Raw genomic sequence first — 16,815 nt, forward strand, 5'->3', positions numbered from 1 at the left:
CTCTTTACACTTCTCAGTCTTCAGAAGTTGCCTATTAGGTTGTGACAGAACCAAGATTTTCAGTAGGATAACTCTTAGGTGCTTTTTATTTAATACTTAACTCCATTCTTGCAGCTTCTTTAAAGAATTATGAATCCCGAAGAACTTGTCAGCACATTACCATAGAGGCCTGGAAGACAAGACCAGGTCCTGATAGTGATTCTTGGGACATCAGACTTCTAAATTTTGCAATGGAAATGCAACATCATAAACCTCAACCAGACAACTGAGTAGAGTTCTCAAGATTTTGACTTGATTTGTAGCATTTTTGTTTGTGCCAGTTTGTCACTTGTGCTTGAATACAAAAGGGAGGCTGAAGCCTAGAACATGCTCCTTACTGACTCACCTTATACGATCCTTTTCTAGGTGAGATTTCAGGCTTAGTTTTCTTTTGAAGCATTCCAGAAAGACCGGTACTGAAGCCTAAAAAGGCAGCTGGGAGTAGCAAAGGAGTGGTTCTATTAATATTATGGGCTTATTTTTACCCAGTGTATTTCTTATAAAAATGGGTTTTTAGCAGCTCTCATTTTATAAAATAGAGACAAGTATGGTCATAACCACTGATTTAGCATGGGTAAGTTTTGTAAGATAAGCTGCTTTATAAGTCCCAGGAGATAAGAGAATGAAGTTAACAGTTGTAAAGATTGTTTTCAAGGCAGGTATTGCTCTTGATGGCCTGCAGCAGGTGGGGAGGTTGTCTATTGCAAAGCTAGGTTCCATCCAGATGACCTCAGTAAAGGTGTTATGTGCCCATTTGCTCTTTGAAAGTGTTTGCTAAAATGCATATTCTGATTGAGTAGGTTTGAGGCCTGAGTTTGCATTTCTAACAAGCATCAGGGCAGTGCCAAAGCCAATGGTTCTTGGACTATTCTAGAGTAGGATTGTTGACTTGCTAAGGCAACACAGATGCCTGTAGTTTTCACAAGAGCCACTAGATGTCTCCATCATCCATGAGATATTGCTCCTAGCTTTACAACCATGGGTCTCCAAGCACTGAGAATGAAATAGCAAATTTACTGAAAATAGAGGCTTACCTACGAACTGGTGTTTGGATTCATTGTTTCTACCTGAGACTGACTTTGGTTGAAAAAAAACGTTGAGTCTTTTAGGAAAAAGATGTCTTGAAATCAAATTGTCCAAGAACTTCCAAGAGACCTGCTTTATTTATACTGTGAAATGCAAACTCAAAATCGAATCTCAAATATTATCAGTTAACCCTCCATGAAAGTTACCAGTAGAGAATTATTTCCACAGTCTTAAAACTTGAATTATTATTATTATTATTTTTTAAGAAATCAGGGTAAATACTAGTCATTTTATCAGCATGAATTCACCAGATTTTTCCTAGGACAAGATGGCTCTTAGGTCAGTGGCTTCAATAACTCAGGTGATCTTTTAAAAAAATGCAGTAAATACTTGGGAAATCTAGCAAGCTTGTTACATGCTCATGTTACGGAGAAGAAAGGCCCAGGAAAGAGGCCCAGAGGTCTAATGCCAGCGGTGTCTTGAGAAGCTGTTCAGTCACAGCATTTCAAAGTTGCAAATTTAGGCCCAGAAAGCGCATTCAGTACTCAGCCTAGCTTGTTTTCAACAGGCTGTGATTACATTGACATGAGACCTCGTGGTTTTTCCATGACTCTCGGGGAGTTTCCAAAATGGAAGTATCTCCAGTCTGGAGCCCATTAGCTTCCCCAGCTGTGGAAACCTGCTGATTGCTTGCTGCTCTGTTTCATTTCCCTCTGTAGCGAAGCCAGGCCCAGGGCTGACTTCCCCTGGCTAACTCAAGCTCCCGGTGAGACTGTTGCCCGGTTTCATTTAACAGGTTGGCAGGAAGTTGATCTGCAGACACGGGACAGGGCACCAGTGGGAGCCCGTACTTCGTAGCCCTCAGGTGGGCCACCGGAGCCGAACGAAAGTGACTAGGTGATTGACAGTGGCCATTTCAAGGCCTGACTTCAACTTCTTTACAACCACGATCACCCAGAATAGACTGCTGCCTGGCAGCGAGGCCCCAGTCGGCTAGGCGGCGTCTGCAAGTGGCCTCGGGTTGCAGTCTCAAGAACCACTCGGTTTCGGTTCCTGCCGCAACCGGTGTCGCCCTGGGTCACCTGGGAGACAGGCTCGGCCCGCCTGCAGTTCCCATGGCAACACCAATCCCTGGCCAATCCGGGCCTCGGAAGTACGGGCGCCCGCCCTCAGGCCCGGACCCTGAAAAGGGCCGGGAAGGCCCAGCGGTGGAGGGCCTGCTGCCGGCCTGGCCATGCTTGGGGGCACAGAGCGTCTGCTCTGGCTCCTGCTTCTGTCGCTGCTGCTTCCGCCCCCGAGTGCATGGGGACACGGCGGCCAGGCGAGGCCGAGGGAGGGGACAGAGGAGGCGGGCCCGGCCAGGGCCTGGCTGGCCTTCCAGGGCCTGCGGGAGCGACTGAGGGCGGCCGGCGCGCTCTCCAGACGCTACTGGGCTCTCTTCAGCTGCCGCGTGTGGCCCGAGGGCTGTGGGGAGGATGAGGAGGCGTCGGCGCGGCCCCCAGGTAAGACCCTCAGGCTCAGGAGAGCGGGAGCGGGAGGGAGGGATGCGCGAGGCCGGCTGGGATCCGGCCGCGGCGTTCAGAGCCTCGCGCCTGTCCTGGGCCGTCGCGATCACCAGACGAGCGCCTTAGCCGCCGGCTCTGCTGTTCCGCCCAGCCTTTAGGCCGAGCTAAGAGCAGGGCAGCCTCTTCGGAACCAGGAACCCGCATCACTGCCGCCGCCGCCGCCTCCAGCGCTGGCGCTGCGTCCTTATGCAGACGAGCGGTCCTGGCTGCACTCCTCGCCCGTTCCTGGCTCCTCCAGGCACGGCTTACACTTCCCTCCTGTCTCCGAACCTGCCCTGCCAGTATTCCAAGGAGCTGCTCTTGCCCACATTCTTGATGACTTTAAGGAAAATCCCCAGTTGGGCACTCCCCCCAAGTACCTTGTCCTCCTCCTCTGCTGCTTACAGAAGCCGAAGCTGGGCTACGAATCCCCCAGACCTGAGTTCTTATTTATTCTCTGTCACTGATAAATTGTGAGGCAGGGTTGTCACATCAATGACCTGGCCCTGGTGGTCTCTGAGACTCCTTGCAGTGGACGTCGTTAACTCTAGGTTCTGTAGTGATAATCCTGCAGTAGTGCTAGAAACATCTTTCATTTAAATTAAAAGTTCTTTTTGGGGGGTGTGGAGAGGAGAGCAGGGCCTCCAGACATGAGGGATCTTAGTTCCCCAACCAGGGATCCAACCTATGCTCCCTGCATTGAAAGTACAGAGTCTTAACCACTGGACTACCAGGGAAGCCCCTAAATCAAAAGTTCTAAATTTCCAGTGAATGGTTTTTGTTTCGTTTTTGCCAATGTTCAGTATATTCAAATTGACATCTGACAGAAGAATGGAGTCTGGCTGGCTACTGTCCATGGGGTCACAACTTAGGGACTGAACCGCAGCAAAAGAATCGAGACACTTGGGGTTGGCCATGATCAGATGATTCTGCAATCCAGAGCAAGTGGGAAGCATTGCAATCACCAGTTACTGTTTGTCTCCTTGGAGACCGCAAACTCCTTGCAGGCAGGGCCTGGGTAACTTACCCTTTGGCACAAAACAAGATTTATTGTTGAATAAACTGAGCTTTTGCTGCAACGAGAGCTGCTTCCTCATCCTGGAGAGGCCCACCTGAGCCCACTCCCAGGTGCAGGGGTGGGGGGCGGGGAGTGTTCTGGAGAGAGGACGGAAGAACCGCTCTGGTGGTTTGAAGGGAGGCAGTGTTCAGCTCACCCTGGGCCCTGGGCTCCATTCCTGTCTCACAGCTCCTCCTTTTCCAGGCTGGAGCCTTGCCCTGCTAGGCCAGCAGTACCTGGATATCTTGAGCACGTGGTCCTGCAGCTTCTGGGACTGCTGTGACAGAGGGGACTGCAAGATCATCAACAACTTCACAGGTTAGACCTCACGTGGCCCTCAGGGCCAGGAATCGGGGGAAGGAGGCAATTCAGGGGAATGCCAAGGAATAGGGCCCCAGCCTCAGCCTGCCCATAGCCAGCAGCGTGGTAGAGACCCTCCCTGTCTCCACCATACCTCCCATACCCTGCGCCCTCATGGCTGAAAGGAAGGCCTTGGCAGAGGGCTTTGCCCACAGTAGCTGCTTCAGTAGGTGTTGGCTGAATTGATTTGAAATGAATAAAATAAGGGGGTCTCCATAAAATATTTAGGGGGTCCTGAAACTTCCAGGCAGGAGCAACTTCATGGTAGTCAGGGGCTGGGTTCCTCCTCCAGACAGAACTCTGCAACCCTGCTAGGGGGGTGTCTTCAGAACCTTCAGAAAGGGTGAAATCAATGTGGATTTCTCAAACTCTTCAGAAAATAGCACTGAATCTCTTCTACTGCAAGGTCTGCCCAGTGGCTTCTTATTGTGGGGTCCCCAGACAGGATGGCTCCCACCTCAGAGATGGTCAGCGGTGCTCAGTCTCTCGGCCATCACCAAGCCTGGGGGGGATGCATCTGTGTGTCCCTGCTCAGCGTGGCCTCTTCCCCACCCCTAGGCCTCGAGGCGGACCTGCGCGTGCGCCTGCACGGCCAGCACCTAGCCCGGGAGCTGGTCCTGACAGCGGTGAGGGGCTACTTAGAGAAGCCCCGGCCGGACAAGGCCCTGGCTCTGTCGTTCCATGGCTGGTCTGGCACAGGCAAGAACTTCGTGGCGCGGATGCTGGCGGAAAACCTGTACCAGGACGGGCTGAGGAGCGACTGTGTCAAGGTGTTCATCTCCACGTTGCACTTCCCTCACCCCAAGAATGTGGACCTGTACGAGGTGAGGCCAGCCGTGCTGAGGAGCTAGGGTGAAGGCTTGGGCCGGCGGAGGCCTGGGCAGCCGAGACACAGGCCTGTGTGCTGGGAGGGAGGCTGAAGCCAGCCCTCGGTGTGGGGGTCGGAGGACAGCAGGGTTGGGGGGACAATGCAGTGAAACCTGTTACCCTCAGAGACAGCTACTCAGCAGGTGAGGCCCAAGAGGGCCTGAGCTTAACCAGAGAATCCATGTGTTTAATTTGTCAACAGAAGTGGTGGAAGTGCCTCAGGAAGTGTGAAACAGAGCATGCAAAAACTTGACCGTAATCTCCCCACACGGACACAACCAGTTAGCATTTTGGTGTACTTCCTTCAAGCTGTTCCCCTGCACTCTTTAATGTCTTTATAATTTATACGGGACAGAAAGTTGCATTCCACAATTTTTTTTAAAGAGGCTTCTCATAAGTGGTTTTTCCATGGCTTCCCAAAAGTACTCATTTCGTGCCAACAGGTGGACTCATCACATACAAAAAGTTTCTGCTGCTCTGCTCTTTTGGGTTTTGTTCATTCAGACATGTTAGCCATGCAATGACCAAACCCCTCTGCAGCCTGACAGAGGTGACTGTGTCTATCTTTGGCTTTCAGTTTCTGTATTTGGAGTGTGTTAACCTGGGAAGATTATGTAAATTTGAGGGCAGATTGCCATGGCAGTTTCAGTGTGGCCTGGCAGGACAGGCTGCTGGTCAGGCCTCCCAAGAAAGAGCTAGCTGGCTTTTCAGTAGAACACCTGTGACTCGCAGCTTCCCCACTATGGAAATCGACACATTCACACTCTCACACCCACACACTGGGGAGATGGGGCTGAAGTCAAAAACCAGGAAGGCTAGAGGTAGATGGAGACTGTGGGCTCTGCTCAAACACCTCTCCCCTGGGGAGGGAGGTGGGAGGGATGTTCAAGTGGGCAGGGACGTGGGTAAACCTATGGCTAATTCATGTTTGGTAGAAACCAACACAAGACTGTAAATCAATTATCCTTCAATTAAAAATTAATTAATTAAAAAAAAAAAACACCTCTCCCTGGGGTAGGAGCCGGCCCTGTTCTCCTGGGGAACCCTGCAGAGCAGTATCTTTTCCATCCAGGGCTTACTATCCTGCCTGGGGTGGGGAATCCCAGTTTTGAGTTGGGTCCCTCGGGCACCAGGCTGGGCTGAGATCTCAGGGAAGAAGCTGGTGGGTGCTCTGCTCCTGGGAGTTCAAGACAGGGCTGCCTCTGGGCACCCGAGCCTGTCTCTACCTGTCATCCCTGTGTGAGCCTGACTGCTACCCCGGGGAGGGTGAGTTAGCAGTTAGTTCTGGGATGGAACCTCATCCTGGAGGGGAGGAAGCAGGGCTGGGGCCATTTCCCAAGGCCCTTTCCCCAGGCTGGCTCCACTAGTTGGCTTTTAAATCTCAGGGTGCAGGAGAATCACCTGGGAGGCTTATTAAAGGAGGACGCCCTAGCTCCATCCCCAGAGGTTTAGATTGGTGGTTCTGTGGTGGAAACCAGCTCCAGGTGATCCATTGTAGATACCCTGGGAAAACCAGTGCCTCACTAGGGCCCTCAGGGCCAGGAGGTGCCTCCCACTGCTCCCCAGCAGCTCCCCGTATTCTGTGCAGGAGGAGCTGACGGACAAGATCAGGAAGACGCAGGAGCACTGTCGCCAGACCCTGTTCATTTTAGACGAGGCTGAGAAGCTGCACCCAGGACTGCTGGAGGCCCTCAGGCCACACCTGGAACGCCAGGCCCCCAACAACCACAGAGCCGAGTCCAAGAGAACCATCTTTCTTTTTCTCAGGTGAGGCCTAAGAAACAAAAGTCAGAAGGACTGGGGAGGGGAGGAAGAACCCTGTCCGGGCAGTGCGTGTGCCAAGCTTGGGAGCTGGCAGGGAGGGGAGGGGTTCATGCTCTCCTAGGCTGCCTACCCTTTTCCGCAAAGGAAACCAACACAAACTCCAGGAGAGAAAACAGAAGCCCAGCTGCTTGGGTGGCAGCAAGGGTGGGGAGCCTTAGGTTTCCCGCCTTGATTCTACCAAACATTTCTGCGGGACTCTGACCCCACCCCCACCACCTGCACAGGCCAACTAACTCCCCTGACCAGCCTGGGGAAGACCCAGCCGTCCCTTATCTGGCCTCCTCCCTGGTGCTCAGGATGGGGAGGCTCCCTCAGACTCCCCAGTTAGTACATGGCCTCCTGAGGGAGGGCTACTGGGAGTCCCCTCTTAGATGGACATTAAGTGGTTTTTTTAAATTGAGGTATAATTGACATATTAGTTTCAGATGTATAGTTGATTTGCTATTTGTTTATATTGTGAGCTGATCACAATAAGTTTAGTTAACATCTGTCACCATACATAGTTATAAAACCTTTTTGTTCCTGTGATGAGAATTTTCAAGGTGTACTCTTCTCAGCAACTTCCAAATATGCAATGCAGTATTATTTACTAAAGCCACCATGCTGTACATTGCATCCCCATGAGTTACTGGTTGAAGTTTGTACAGTATTCACCTTATTTTTTCTCTCTTTCTGATCTATTTCACTCAGCATACCTTCAGGGTCCACCCATGTTGTTGCAAATAGCAAGATTTCCTTCTTTTTAATGGCTGAATAATATTCCATTATATATGCATTTTTGCCCCTTTATCCACTCATCTATCGATGGACACACATCATTTCTTATCTTGGCCATTGTAAATAATGCTACAGTGAACATGGGGGTGCAAATGTCTCCTTGAGTATTTTCATTCTCTTCAGATAAATATCTAGAAGTAGAATTGCTGGATCCTGTGGTAGTCCTATTTTTAATTTCTTGAGGAACTTCGATACTGTTTTCCATAGTGGTCGCACCAGTTTACATTCCCACCAGTGATGCACAGGGGTTCCCTTTTCTCCACAGCCTTACCAACACTGGTTACTTCTGATCTCTTTGATGATAGGCATTCTCACAGGTATGAGGTGGTATCTCATTGTAGTTTTTGATTTGCATTTCCCTCATGATCACTGATGTTGAGTACCTTTTCAGGTCTCTGTTGACCACTTGTATGTCTTCTTTGGGAAGATGTCTATTCAGAGCTTTGTTCGTTTTTTCATTAGATTATTTTTTGCTGCTGAGTTGTATGAGGTCTTTATAGATTTTGAATACTAACCCCTTATCAGGTGTATGATTTGCAAGTATCTTCTCCCATTTGGTAGGTTTCCTTTTTGTTTTGTTGATGGTTTCCTTTGCTATGCAGAAGCTTTTGGTTTGATGTAGTCCACTTGTTTATTTTTGCTTTTGTTGCCTTTGCTTTTAGTGTGAAATCCAAAAAAATAATTGCCAAGACCACTGTCCAGGAAATTACCACTTATGCTTTCTTCTAGGAGTTTTATGGTTTCAGGTCTTAAGTTCAAGTCTTTAATCCATTTTTTTCTTCATTTTATTTTATATTGGAGTATAATTGATTAACAATGTGTTAGTTTCAGGTGTTCAGCAAAGTAATTCAGTTATACATGTATCCTTTTTCAAATTCTTTTCCCATTGAGGCTATTACAGAGTATTGAGCATAGTACCCTGTGTTATACAATAAGTCCTTGTTGGTTATCTATTTTAAATATAGTAGTATGTACATATAAATCTCAAACTTCTAATTTATTCTGCCCCTCCCCCACCTTTCCCCTTTAGTAACCTTAAGTTTGTTCTCTCAGTCTGTGAGTCTGTTTCTGTTTCGTAATAAGTTCATTTGTATCATTTTTTAGTTCCACATATAAGCAATATCATATGATATTTGTCTTCATCTGACTAATCTCCAGATCTGTCCAAGTTGCTGCAAATGGCATTATTTCATTATGTAATGGATGAGTAATATTCCATTGTATATATGTATCAGTCTTCTTTATCCATTCTTCTGCCAATGGACATTTAGGTGCATGGATTTATTTCTGGGGTTTCCATCCTCTTTCATTGATCTATATTTCTGTTTTTGTGCCAGTACCATACTGTCTTGATTACTGTAGCTTTGTAGTATAGTCTGAAGGCAGAGAGCCTAATTCCTCCAGCTGTTTTTCTTTTTCAAGATTGTTTTGGCTATCTGGAGTCTTTTGTTGTGTCTCCATACAAATTTTTTAAATTTTAGTTCTATTTCTGTGAAAAATATAATTGGTAATTTGATACAGGTTGCACTGAATCTGTAGCTTGCCTTGAGTGGTACAGTTATTTTGACAGTATTGATTCTTCCAATATAAAAACATGTAAAGTTTAAAAATAAAATAAAATTAAAAAAAATAAAAAAATAAAAACATGATATATCTTCCATCTGTGTCATCTTTACTTTCTTTCATCAGTGTCTTATAATTTTTGGAGTACAGGTCTTTTACCTCCTTAGATAGGTTTATTCCTAGGTATTTTATTCTTTCTGATATAATGGTAAATGGCATTGTTTAATTTCCCTTTCTGATCTTTCTTTGTTAGTATATGGAAATGCAACAGATTTCTGTGTCTTAATTTTGTATCCTGCTACTTTACTGAATTCATTAATGAGCTCTAGTAGTTTTCTGGTAGGATCTTTAGGGTTTTGTGTGTATAGTGTGTCATCTGCAAACAGTGACAGTTTTACTTCTTTTCCAATTTTAATTCCTTTTATTTCTTTTTATATCTTTTTCTTTGATTACCATGGGTAGGACTTCCAAAATTATGTTGAGTGGCAAGAGAGGACATCCTTGTCTTGCTCCTCATCTCAGAGGAAATACTTTCAGCTTTTCATCATTGAGTATGTTACCTGTAGCTTTGTCATACATATATGGCCTTATTATTGAGGTATGTTCCCTCTTTGCCCACTTTCTGGAGAGTTTTTATCATAAATGAGTGTTGAGCTTTGTCAGAAACATTTTCTGCAACTATTAAGATGATTCTTCAGTTTGTTCATGTGGTGTATCACACTGGTTTGCAGATATTAAAAAATCCTTGCATCGCTGGGATAAATACCCCTTCATCATTTTAATGTACTGTTAGGCTTCGTTTGCTAGTGTTTTGTTGAGGATTTTTGTGACTGTTCATCAGTAATATTGGCCTGTAATTCTTTCTTTGTGTCTTTGTCTGGTTTTGATATCAAGTGATGGAGCCTCATAATGAGTTTGGGAGGGTTAATTTCTCTGCGATTTTTTTTGGAATATTTTCAGAAACTATTCTCTAAATGTTTGATAGAATTTGCCTGTGCACCATCTGATTCTGGACTTTGGTTTCTTGGGAGTTTTCAATCATAGTTTCAATTTCAGTACTTGTGATTGGTTCATATTTTCTGTTTCTTCCTGAGTCAGTCTTGGGAGATTGTACCTTTTTAAGAATTTCTCCATTTCTTCTAGGTTGTCCATTTTATTAGCATATAGTTATTTGTACTAATCTCTTATTTTCATTTATTTCTGCTCTGATCTTTATGATTTACTTCCTTCTACTAACTTGGGGTTTTGTTCTTCCTCTAGCCTTAGGTGTAAGGTTAGGTTGTTTGTGGTTTTTCTTATTTCCTGAGGTAAGATTGTATTGCTATAAACTTTTTTTTTTTTGCTGCTTTTGCTACATCCTCTAGGTTTTGGATTATAGTGCCTTCACTTTCATTTTTCTCTAGGTATTTTTTCATTTCCTCTTTGATTTCTTCAGTGATTCATAGGTTGTTTAGTAGCATATATTGTTTAGCCTCCATGTGTATGTGGGTTTTTTTTTTAACAGGTTTTTTTCTTATAGTTGGTTTCTAATCTCATAGCATTGTTTAGAAAAGAGGCTTCATATGGTTTCAGTTTTCTTAAATTTACTGGGGGTCACTTTGTAGCCCAGCATGTGATCAGTCCTAGAGAATGTTCCATGTGCACTTGAGAAGATGCTGCTGTTATATGGAATGCTCGATGAATATCAATTAAATCCATCTGGTCCAATGTATCATTTAAAGCCTATATTTCCTTATTGATTTTTCTGTCTGGATGATATGTCCATTGATGAAAGTGGCCTTTAAAGTCCCCATCTATTATTATGTTACTGTCAGTTTCTCTTTTTATGACTATTAATATTTTCCTTATATATAAAGTATTTGCCTTATATATTGAAGCTTCTATGTTGGGTGCATCAGTTCAGTTCAGTCACTCAGTCATGTCCAACTCTTTGCAACCCCATGAACTGCAGCACATCACGCTTCCCTGTCCATCACCAACTCCCGGAGTTTACTCAAACTCATATCCATTGAGTCGGTGATGCCATCCAACCATCTCATCCTCTGTCGTCCCCTTCTTCTCCCACGTTCAGTCTTTCCCAGCATCAAAGTCTTTTCACATGAGTCAGTTCTTCACATCAGGTGGCCAAAGTATTGGAGTTTCAGCTTCAGCATCAGTCCTTGCAATGAGTATTCAGGATTTATTTCCTTTAGGATGGACTGGTTGGATCTCCTTGCAGTCCAAGGGACTCTCAAGAGTCTTCTCCAACACCACAGTTCAAAAGCATCACTTCTTTGGCACTTAGCTTTCTTTATAGTCCAACTCTTACATCTATACATGACTACTGGAAAAACCATAGCTTTGACTAGACAGACCTCTGTTGGCAAAGTAATGTCTCTGCTTTTGAATATGCTATCTAGGTTGGTCATAACTTTTCTTCCAAGGAGCAAGTGTCTTTTAATTTCATGGCTGCAGTCACCATATGCAGTGATTTTGGAGCCCAAGAAAATAAAGTCAGTCACTGTTTCCATTGTTTCCCTATCTATTTGCCATGAAGTGATGGGACTGGATGCCATGATCTTAGTTTCCTGAATGTTAAGTTTTTAAGCCAACTTTTTCACTCTCCTCTTTCACTTTCATCAAGAGGCTCTTTAGTTCTTCTTCGCTTTCTGCTGTAAGGGTGGTGTCATCTGCATATCTGAGGTTACTGATATTTCTCCCGGCAATCTTGATTTCAGCTTGTGCTTCATCCAGTCCAGCATTTGGCATGACGTACTCTGCATATAAGTTAAATAAGCAGGGTGACAATATACAGCCTGGACGTACTCCTTTTCCTATTTGAAACCAGTCTGTTGTTCCATGTCCAGTTCTAACTGTTGCTTCCTGACCTGCATACAGATTTCTCAAGAGGCAGGTCAGGTGGTCTGGTATTCCCATCTCTTTCAGTATTTTCCACGGTTTATTGTGATCCACACAGTCAAAAGCTTTGGCATAGTCAATAAAGCAGAAATAGATGTTTTTCTGGAACTCTCTTGCTTTTTCCATGATCCAGAGGATGTTACCAATTTGATCTCTGGTTCCTCTGCATTTTCTAAAATCAGCTTGAACATCAGGAAGTTCACGGTTCACGTATTGCTGAAGCCTGGCTTGGAGAATTTTGAGCATTACTTTACTAGCATGTGAGATGAGTGCAATTGTGCGGTAGTTTGAGCATTCTTTGGCATTGCCTTTCTTTGGGATCGGGATGAAAACTGACCTTTGCCAGTCCTATGGCCACTGCTGAGTTTTCCAAATTTGCTGGCATATTGAGTGCAGCACTTTCACAGCATCATCTTTCAGGATTTGGAATAGCTCAACTGGAATTCCATCACCTCCACTAGCTTTGTTCGTAGTGATGCTTTCTAAGGCCCACTTGACTTCACATTCCAGGCTTTCTGGCTCTAGGTGAGTGATCACACCATCATGGTTATCTAAGTCATGAAGGTCTTTTTTGTATAGTTCTTTTGTGTATTCCTGCCACCTCTTCTTAATATCTTCTGCTTCTGTTAGGTACATACCACCTCCGTCCTTTATTGTGCCCATCTTTGCATGAAATGTTCCCTTGGTATCTCTAATTTTCTTGAAGAGATCTCTAGTCTTTCCCATTCTATTGTTTTTCTTTATTTCTTTGCACTGATCGCTGAGGAAGGCCTTATCTCTTCTTGCTATTCTTTGGAACTCTGCATTCAAATGGGCATATCTTTCCTTTTCTCCTTTTCCTTTAGCTTCTCTTCTTTTCACAGCTATTTGTAAGGCCTCCTCAGACCACTGTTTTACCTTTTTGCATTTCTTTTTCTTGGGGATGGTCTTGATCCCTGCCTCTTGTACAATGTCATGAACCTCTGTCCATAGTTCTTCAGGAACTCTGTCTATCAGATCGAATCCCTTCAATCTATTTGTCAGTTCCACTGTATAATCGTAAGGGATTTGATTTAGTCATACCTGAATGGTCTAGTGGTTTTCCCTACTTTCTTCAATTTAAGTCTGAATTTGGCAATAAGGAGTTCATGATCTCCACAGTCAGCTCCTGGTCTTGTTTTTGCTGACTGTATAGAGCTTCTCCATCTTTGGCTGCAAAGAATATAAACAGTCTGATTTCAGTGTTGACCATCTGGTGATGTCCATGTGTAGAGTCTTCTCCTTTGTTGCTGGAAGAGGGTGTTTGCTATGACCAGTGCATTCTCTTGGCAAAACTCGATTAGCCTTTGCCCTGCTTCATTCTGTAGTCCAAGGCCAAATTTGCCTGTTACTCCAGGTGTTTCTTGACTTCCTACTTTTGCATTCCAGTCCCCTATAATGAAAAAGACATCTTTTTAGGGTGTTAGTTCTAGAAGGTCTTGTAGGTATTCATAGAACCATTTTAGGAATTTGGGTGCATATATGTTTACAATCATGATATGATCTTCATAGATCTATTGTTCATCTTTACGTAGTATCTTTCTTTGCTCTTGTAACAGTCTTTATTTTAAAGTCTATTTTGTCTGATATGAGTATTACTACTCCAGCTTTCTTTTGACTTACATTTGCATGGTATACCTTTTTTTATACCCTCATTTTCAGTCTGTATGTTTCCCCAGATCTGAAATGTATGTCTTATAGACAGCATATATATGAGTCTTGTTTTGTATTCATTCAGTCTCTTGGTTGAAGCATTTAATCCATTCACGTTTAATTTGGTTATTGATATATATGTTCTTATATTTGTTAATTGTTTTGGATTTGTTTTGTAGGTCTTTTTTTCTTCCTTTCCTCTTTTGTTCTCTTCTCTTGTGATTTGGTGACTAACTTTAGTGTTGTGCTTGGATTTCTTTTTCCTTCCCTGTGTATCTATTATAGATTTTCAGTTTGTGGTTACTCTGAAGTTTTGGTATATTTACAAACAAGAGTGTTTTAAGTGTTCCTGGTCTTTTAGCTTTTATATGCATTTCCAATATCCTGCATTTGTACTCACCTCTTCCCATAATTGATGGTTTTGGTATCATGTATTTGTGTGTAGGTGATTTCCTACCTTTATTGTATGTTTGCCTTTACCAATGAGCTTTTTCCATTTGTAATTTTCTTGTTTCTAGTTGTCACCTTTTCTTTTCTGCTAGAGAAGTTCCTTTAGTATTAGTTGCAAAGCTAGTCTGGTGGACTGAATTCTCTTAGCTTTTGCTTGTCCGTAAAGCTTTTGATTTCTCCATTGAATTTGAATGAGCAGCTTGTTGGGTAGAGTATTCTTGGTTGTAGTTTCTTCCCTTTCATACTTTAAATATATTGTTTCACTCCTTTCTGGCCTGCAGAATTTCTGCTGAGAAATGAGCTGATAACCTTATGGGAATTCCCTTGTATGTTATTTGTTACTTTTCTCTTGTTGCTTTTAATATTCTTCATTGTCTTTACTTTTGTCTGTTTGATTACTGTGTTTCTCAGCATGTTCCTCCTTGGGTTTATCCTGCCTGGGACTCGTTGCACTTCCTGGAATTGGGTGACTGTTTCCTTTCCTCTCTTAGAGAAGCTTTCAGCTATTAAATATTATCTCTCCAAATATTTTCTCAGGTCCTCTCTCTTCCTCTTATCCTTCTGGAGCCTCTATAATGCGAATGTTGCTGCATTTAATGTTGTCCCCGAGGTCTCTTAGACTGTCCTCTTTTCATTCTTTTTTCTTTATCCTGTTTCATGGCAGTGATTTCCATCATCCCATCTTACAGCTCACTTATCTGTTCTTCTCCCTCAGTTATTCTGCTATTTATTCCTTCTAGTGTATTTTTATTTCAGTAATTGTTCATCAGTTTGTTTATCCTTTTTAAAAATTTTATTCATTTATTTTAAGCTGCACTAGGTCTCTGTTGCTGTGCACAGGCTTTAGTTGCGGTGAGCAGGGGCTGCTCTTCATTGCAGTGCACAGGCTTCTCACTGCAGTGGCTTCTCGTTGCAGAGCAAGGGCTCTAGGTGCATGGGCTTCAGTAGCTGTGGGATGTGGGATCTTCCTGGACCGGGGATCAAACCTATGTTCCCTACATTGGCAGGTGGATTCCCAACCACTGGACCACTGGGGAAGTGCTGTTTATTCTTTACTTCTTCTAGGTCTTTGCTAAACATTCCATGTCGTCTAGATCTGTGACTGCATTCTCTTTCTAGTGATTCTTTTTCTTGGATCATCCTTACTGTCATTCCTCTGAATTCTTTTTCAGATAGGTTGCCTCTCTTCACATCACTTAGTTGTTGTTCTGGGGTTTTATCATGTTCCTTCATCTGGGACACATTCCTCTGTCATCTTATCTTGTCTTACTTTCTGTGATTGCAGTTTCCATCCACAGACTGCAGGGCTGTAGTTCTTGCTTCCGCTGTCTGCCCCCTGGTGGATGAGGCTAATAGGCTTGTGTAGGTTTGAGGCTTGTGCCCTACTCTTGGAGGTCACACACAAGGTTTCATGTGCACCAGGATCCAAGGGAAAAAGCAGGGACTTCATAAAAGCCTGGGCAAGACCTATCAGCTGGTATTGGAGGGCCTCCCGCAGAGGCGGGGGGTGGCTGTGGCTCATTGCAGGGACAAAGACCATTACAGTGGTAGTTCTGGGGGTGTTCATCGGTGTGAGCCCTGCTGGAGGCTGCCATTTTCTCACCAAGACCTGGCTCCACCCAACCGGCAGTAGGCTCCAGTGCTGGGACATCCCAGGCTGATAGGGTGGGAACATAGCCCCACCCATCAGCAGACAGACTGCTTAAAGTCTTCCTGAGCATAGAGCTACCTGCTAAACACCTTGACACTTTGACATGGCCCTGCCCACCAGAGGGACAAGACCCAGCTTCTGTTTCCCTCAGTCCTATGAAATTCCTGTGCCCGAATGCCACTGGCTTCGAAAGACGGATTATCTCATGTCTCCTTGTCCCCAGGCTAGGGAGCCTGATCTGAGGCTCAGAACTTTCCTGTGGGAGAACTTCAGTGATATAATTATTTTCCAGTTTGTGGGTCACCCATTCAGCCAGTATGAGATTTGATTTTATCACAGTTTTGCTCCTCCTACCATCTCATTGTGCCTTCTTCATCTTTGGATGTAGGATACCTTTTTTGGTTGGTTCCAGCATTTTTCATCAAAGGTTATTCAGGAGTTAGTTGTCTTAAGTGAGCTCATGTCCTACTCTACCATCTTATCTCCATCTTTAATCCATTTTGAGTTAATTTTTGTGTATGGTATAAGACAGTGGTCCAGTTTCATTCTTTTGCATGTGGTTTCCTAATAAATTTATTGAAGAGACTGTCCTTTCCCCACTGCATATTCTTAGCTCCTCTTTTGTAAATTAATTGACCATATATGCATGGATTTATTTCTAGGCTCTCCACTCTGTTCCATTTATCTATGTGTCTGTTTATATGCCAGGATCATACTGCTTTGATTGCTAAAGCTCTGTAAAATAGTTCATGTGCTGGGAGTCCCCTCTTCAGTTCAGTTCAGTTGCTCAGTTGTGTCCGACTTTGCAACCCCATGAATCACAGCACGCCAGGCCACCCTGTCCATAACCAACTCCCGGAGTTTACCCAAATTCATGTCCATCGAGTTGGTGATGCCATCCAGCCATCTCATCCTCTGTCGTCCCCTTCTCCTGCCCCCAATCCCTCCCAGCATCAGAGTCTTTTCCAATGAGTCAACTCTCTTCACATGAGGTGGCCAAAGTATTGGAGTTTCAGCTTCAGCATCAGTCCTTCCAATGAACACCCAGGACTGGTCTCTTTTAGGATGGACTGGTTGGATCTCCTTGC

General features: G+C 44.4%; 1 protein-coding gene across 3 annotated transcripts in view; it reads left to right on the forward strand.

The window, feature by feature from the left end:
• The first annotated feature begins 81 nt into the window (after positions 1 to 81).
• The window catches only part of TOR3A (torsin family 3 member A), a 28,647-nt gene continuing 11,913 nt past the window's right edge, over positions 82 to 16,815 (forward strand). Inside the window, exons 1-4 of one of the 3 annotated variants that reach the window (XM_055582797.1) lie at positions 82 to 2,567; positions 3,871 to 3,984; positions 4,585 to 4,850; positions 6,482 to 6,660. In XM_055582797.1, the coding sequence (XP_055438772.1) occupies positions 2,300 to 2,567; positions 3,871 to 3,984; positions 4,585 to 4,850; positions 6,482 to 6,660 (827 nt within the window). In that variant the 5' untranslated portion in view covers positions 82 to 2,299. The remainder of the gene's footprint in view (positions 2,568 to 3,870; positions 3,985 to 4,584; positions 4,851 to 6,481; positions 6,661 to 16,815) is intronic. The other 2 variants (XM_055582798.1, XM_055582796.1) reach the window with 2 other exon arrangements.

The sequence above is a fragment of the Bubalus kerabau genome, chromosome 5 (assembly GCF_029407905.1).
Source record: "Bubalus kerabau isolate K-KA32 ecotype Philippines breed swamp buffalo chromosome 5, PCC_UOA_SB_1v2, whole genome shotgun sequence".
NCBI lineage: Eukaryota > Metazoa > Chordata > Mammalia > Artiodactyla > Bovidae > Bubalus > Bubalus kerabau.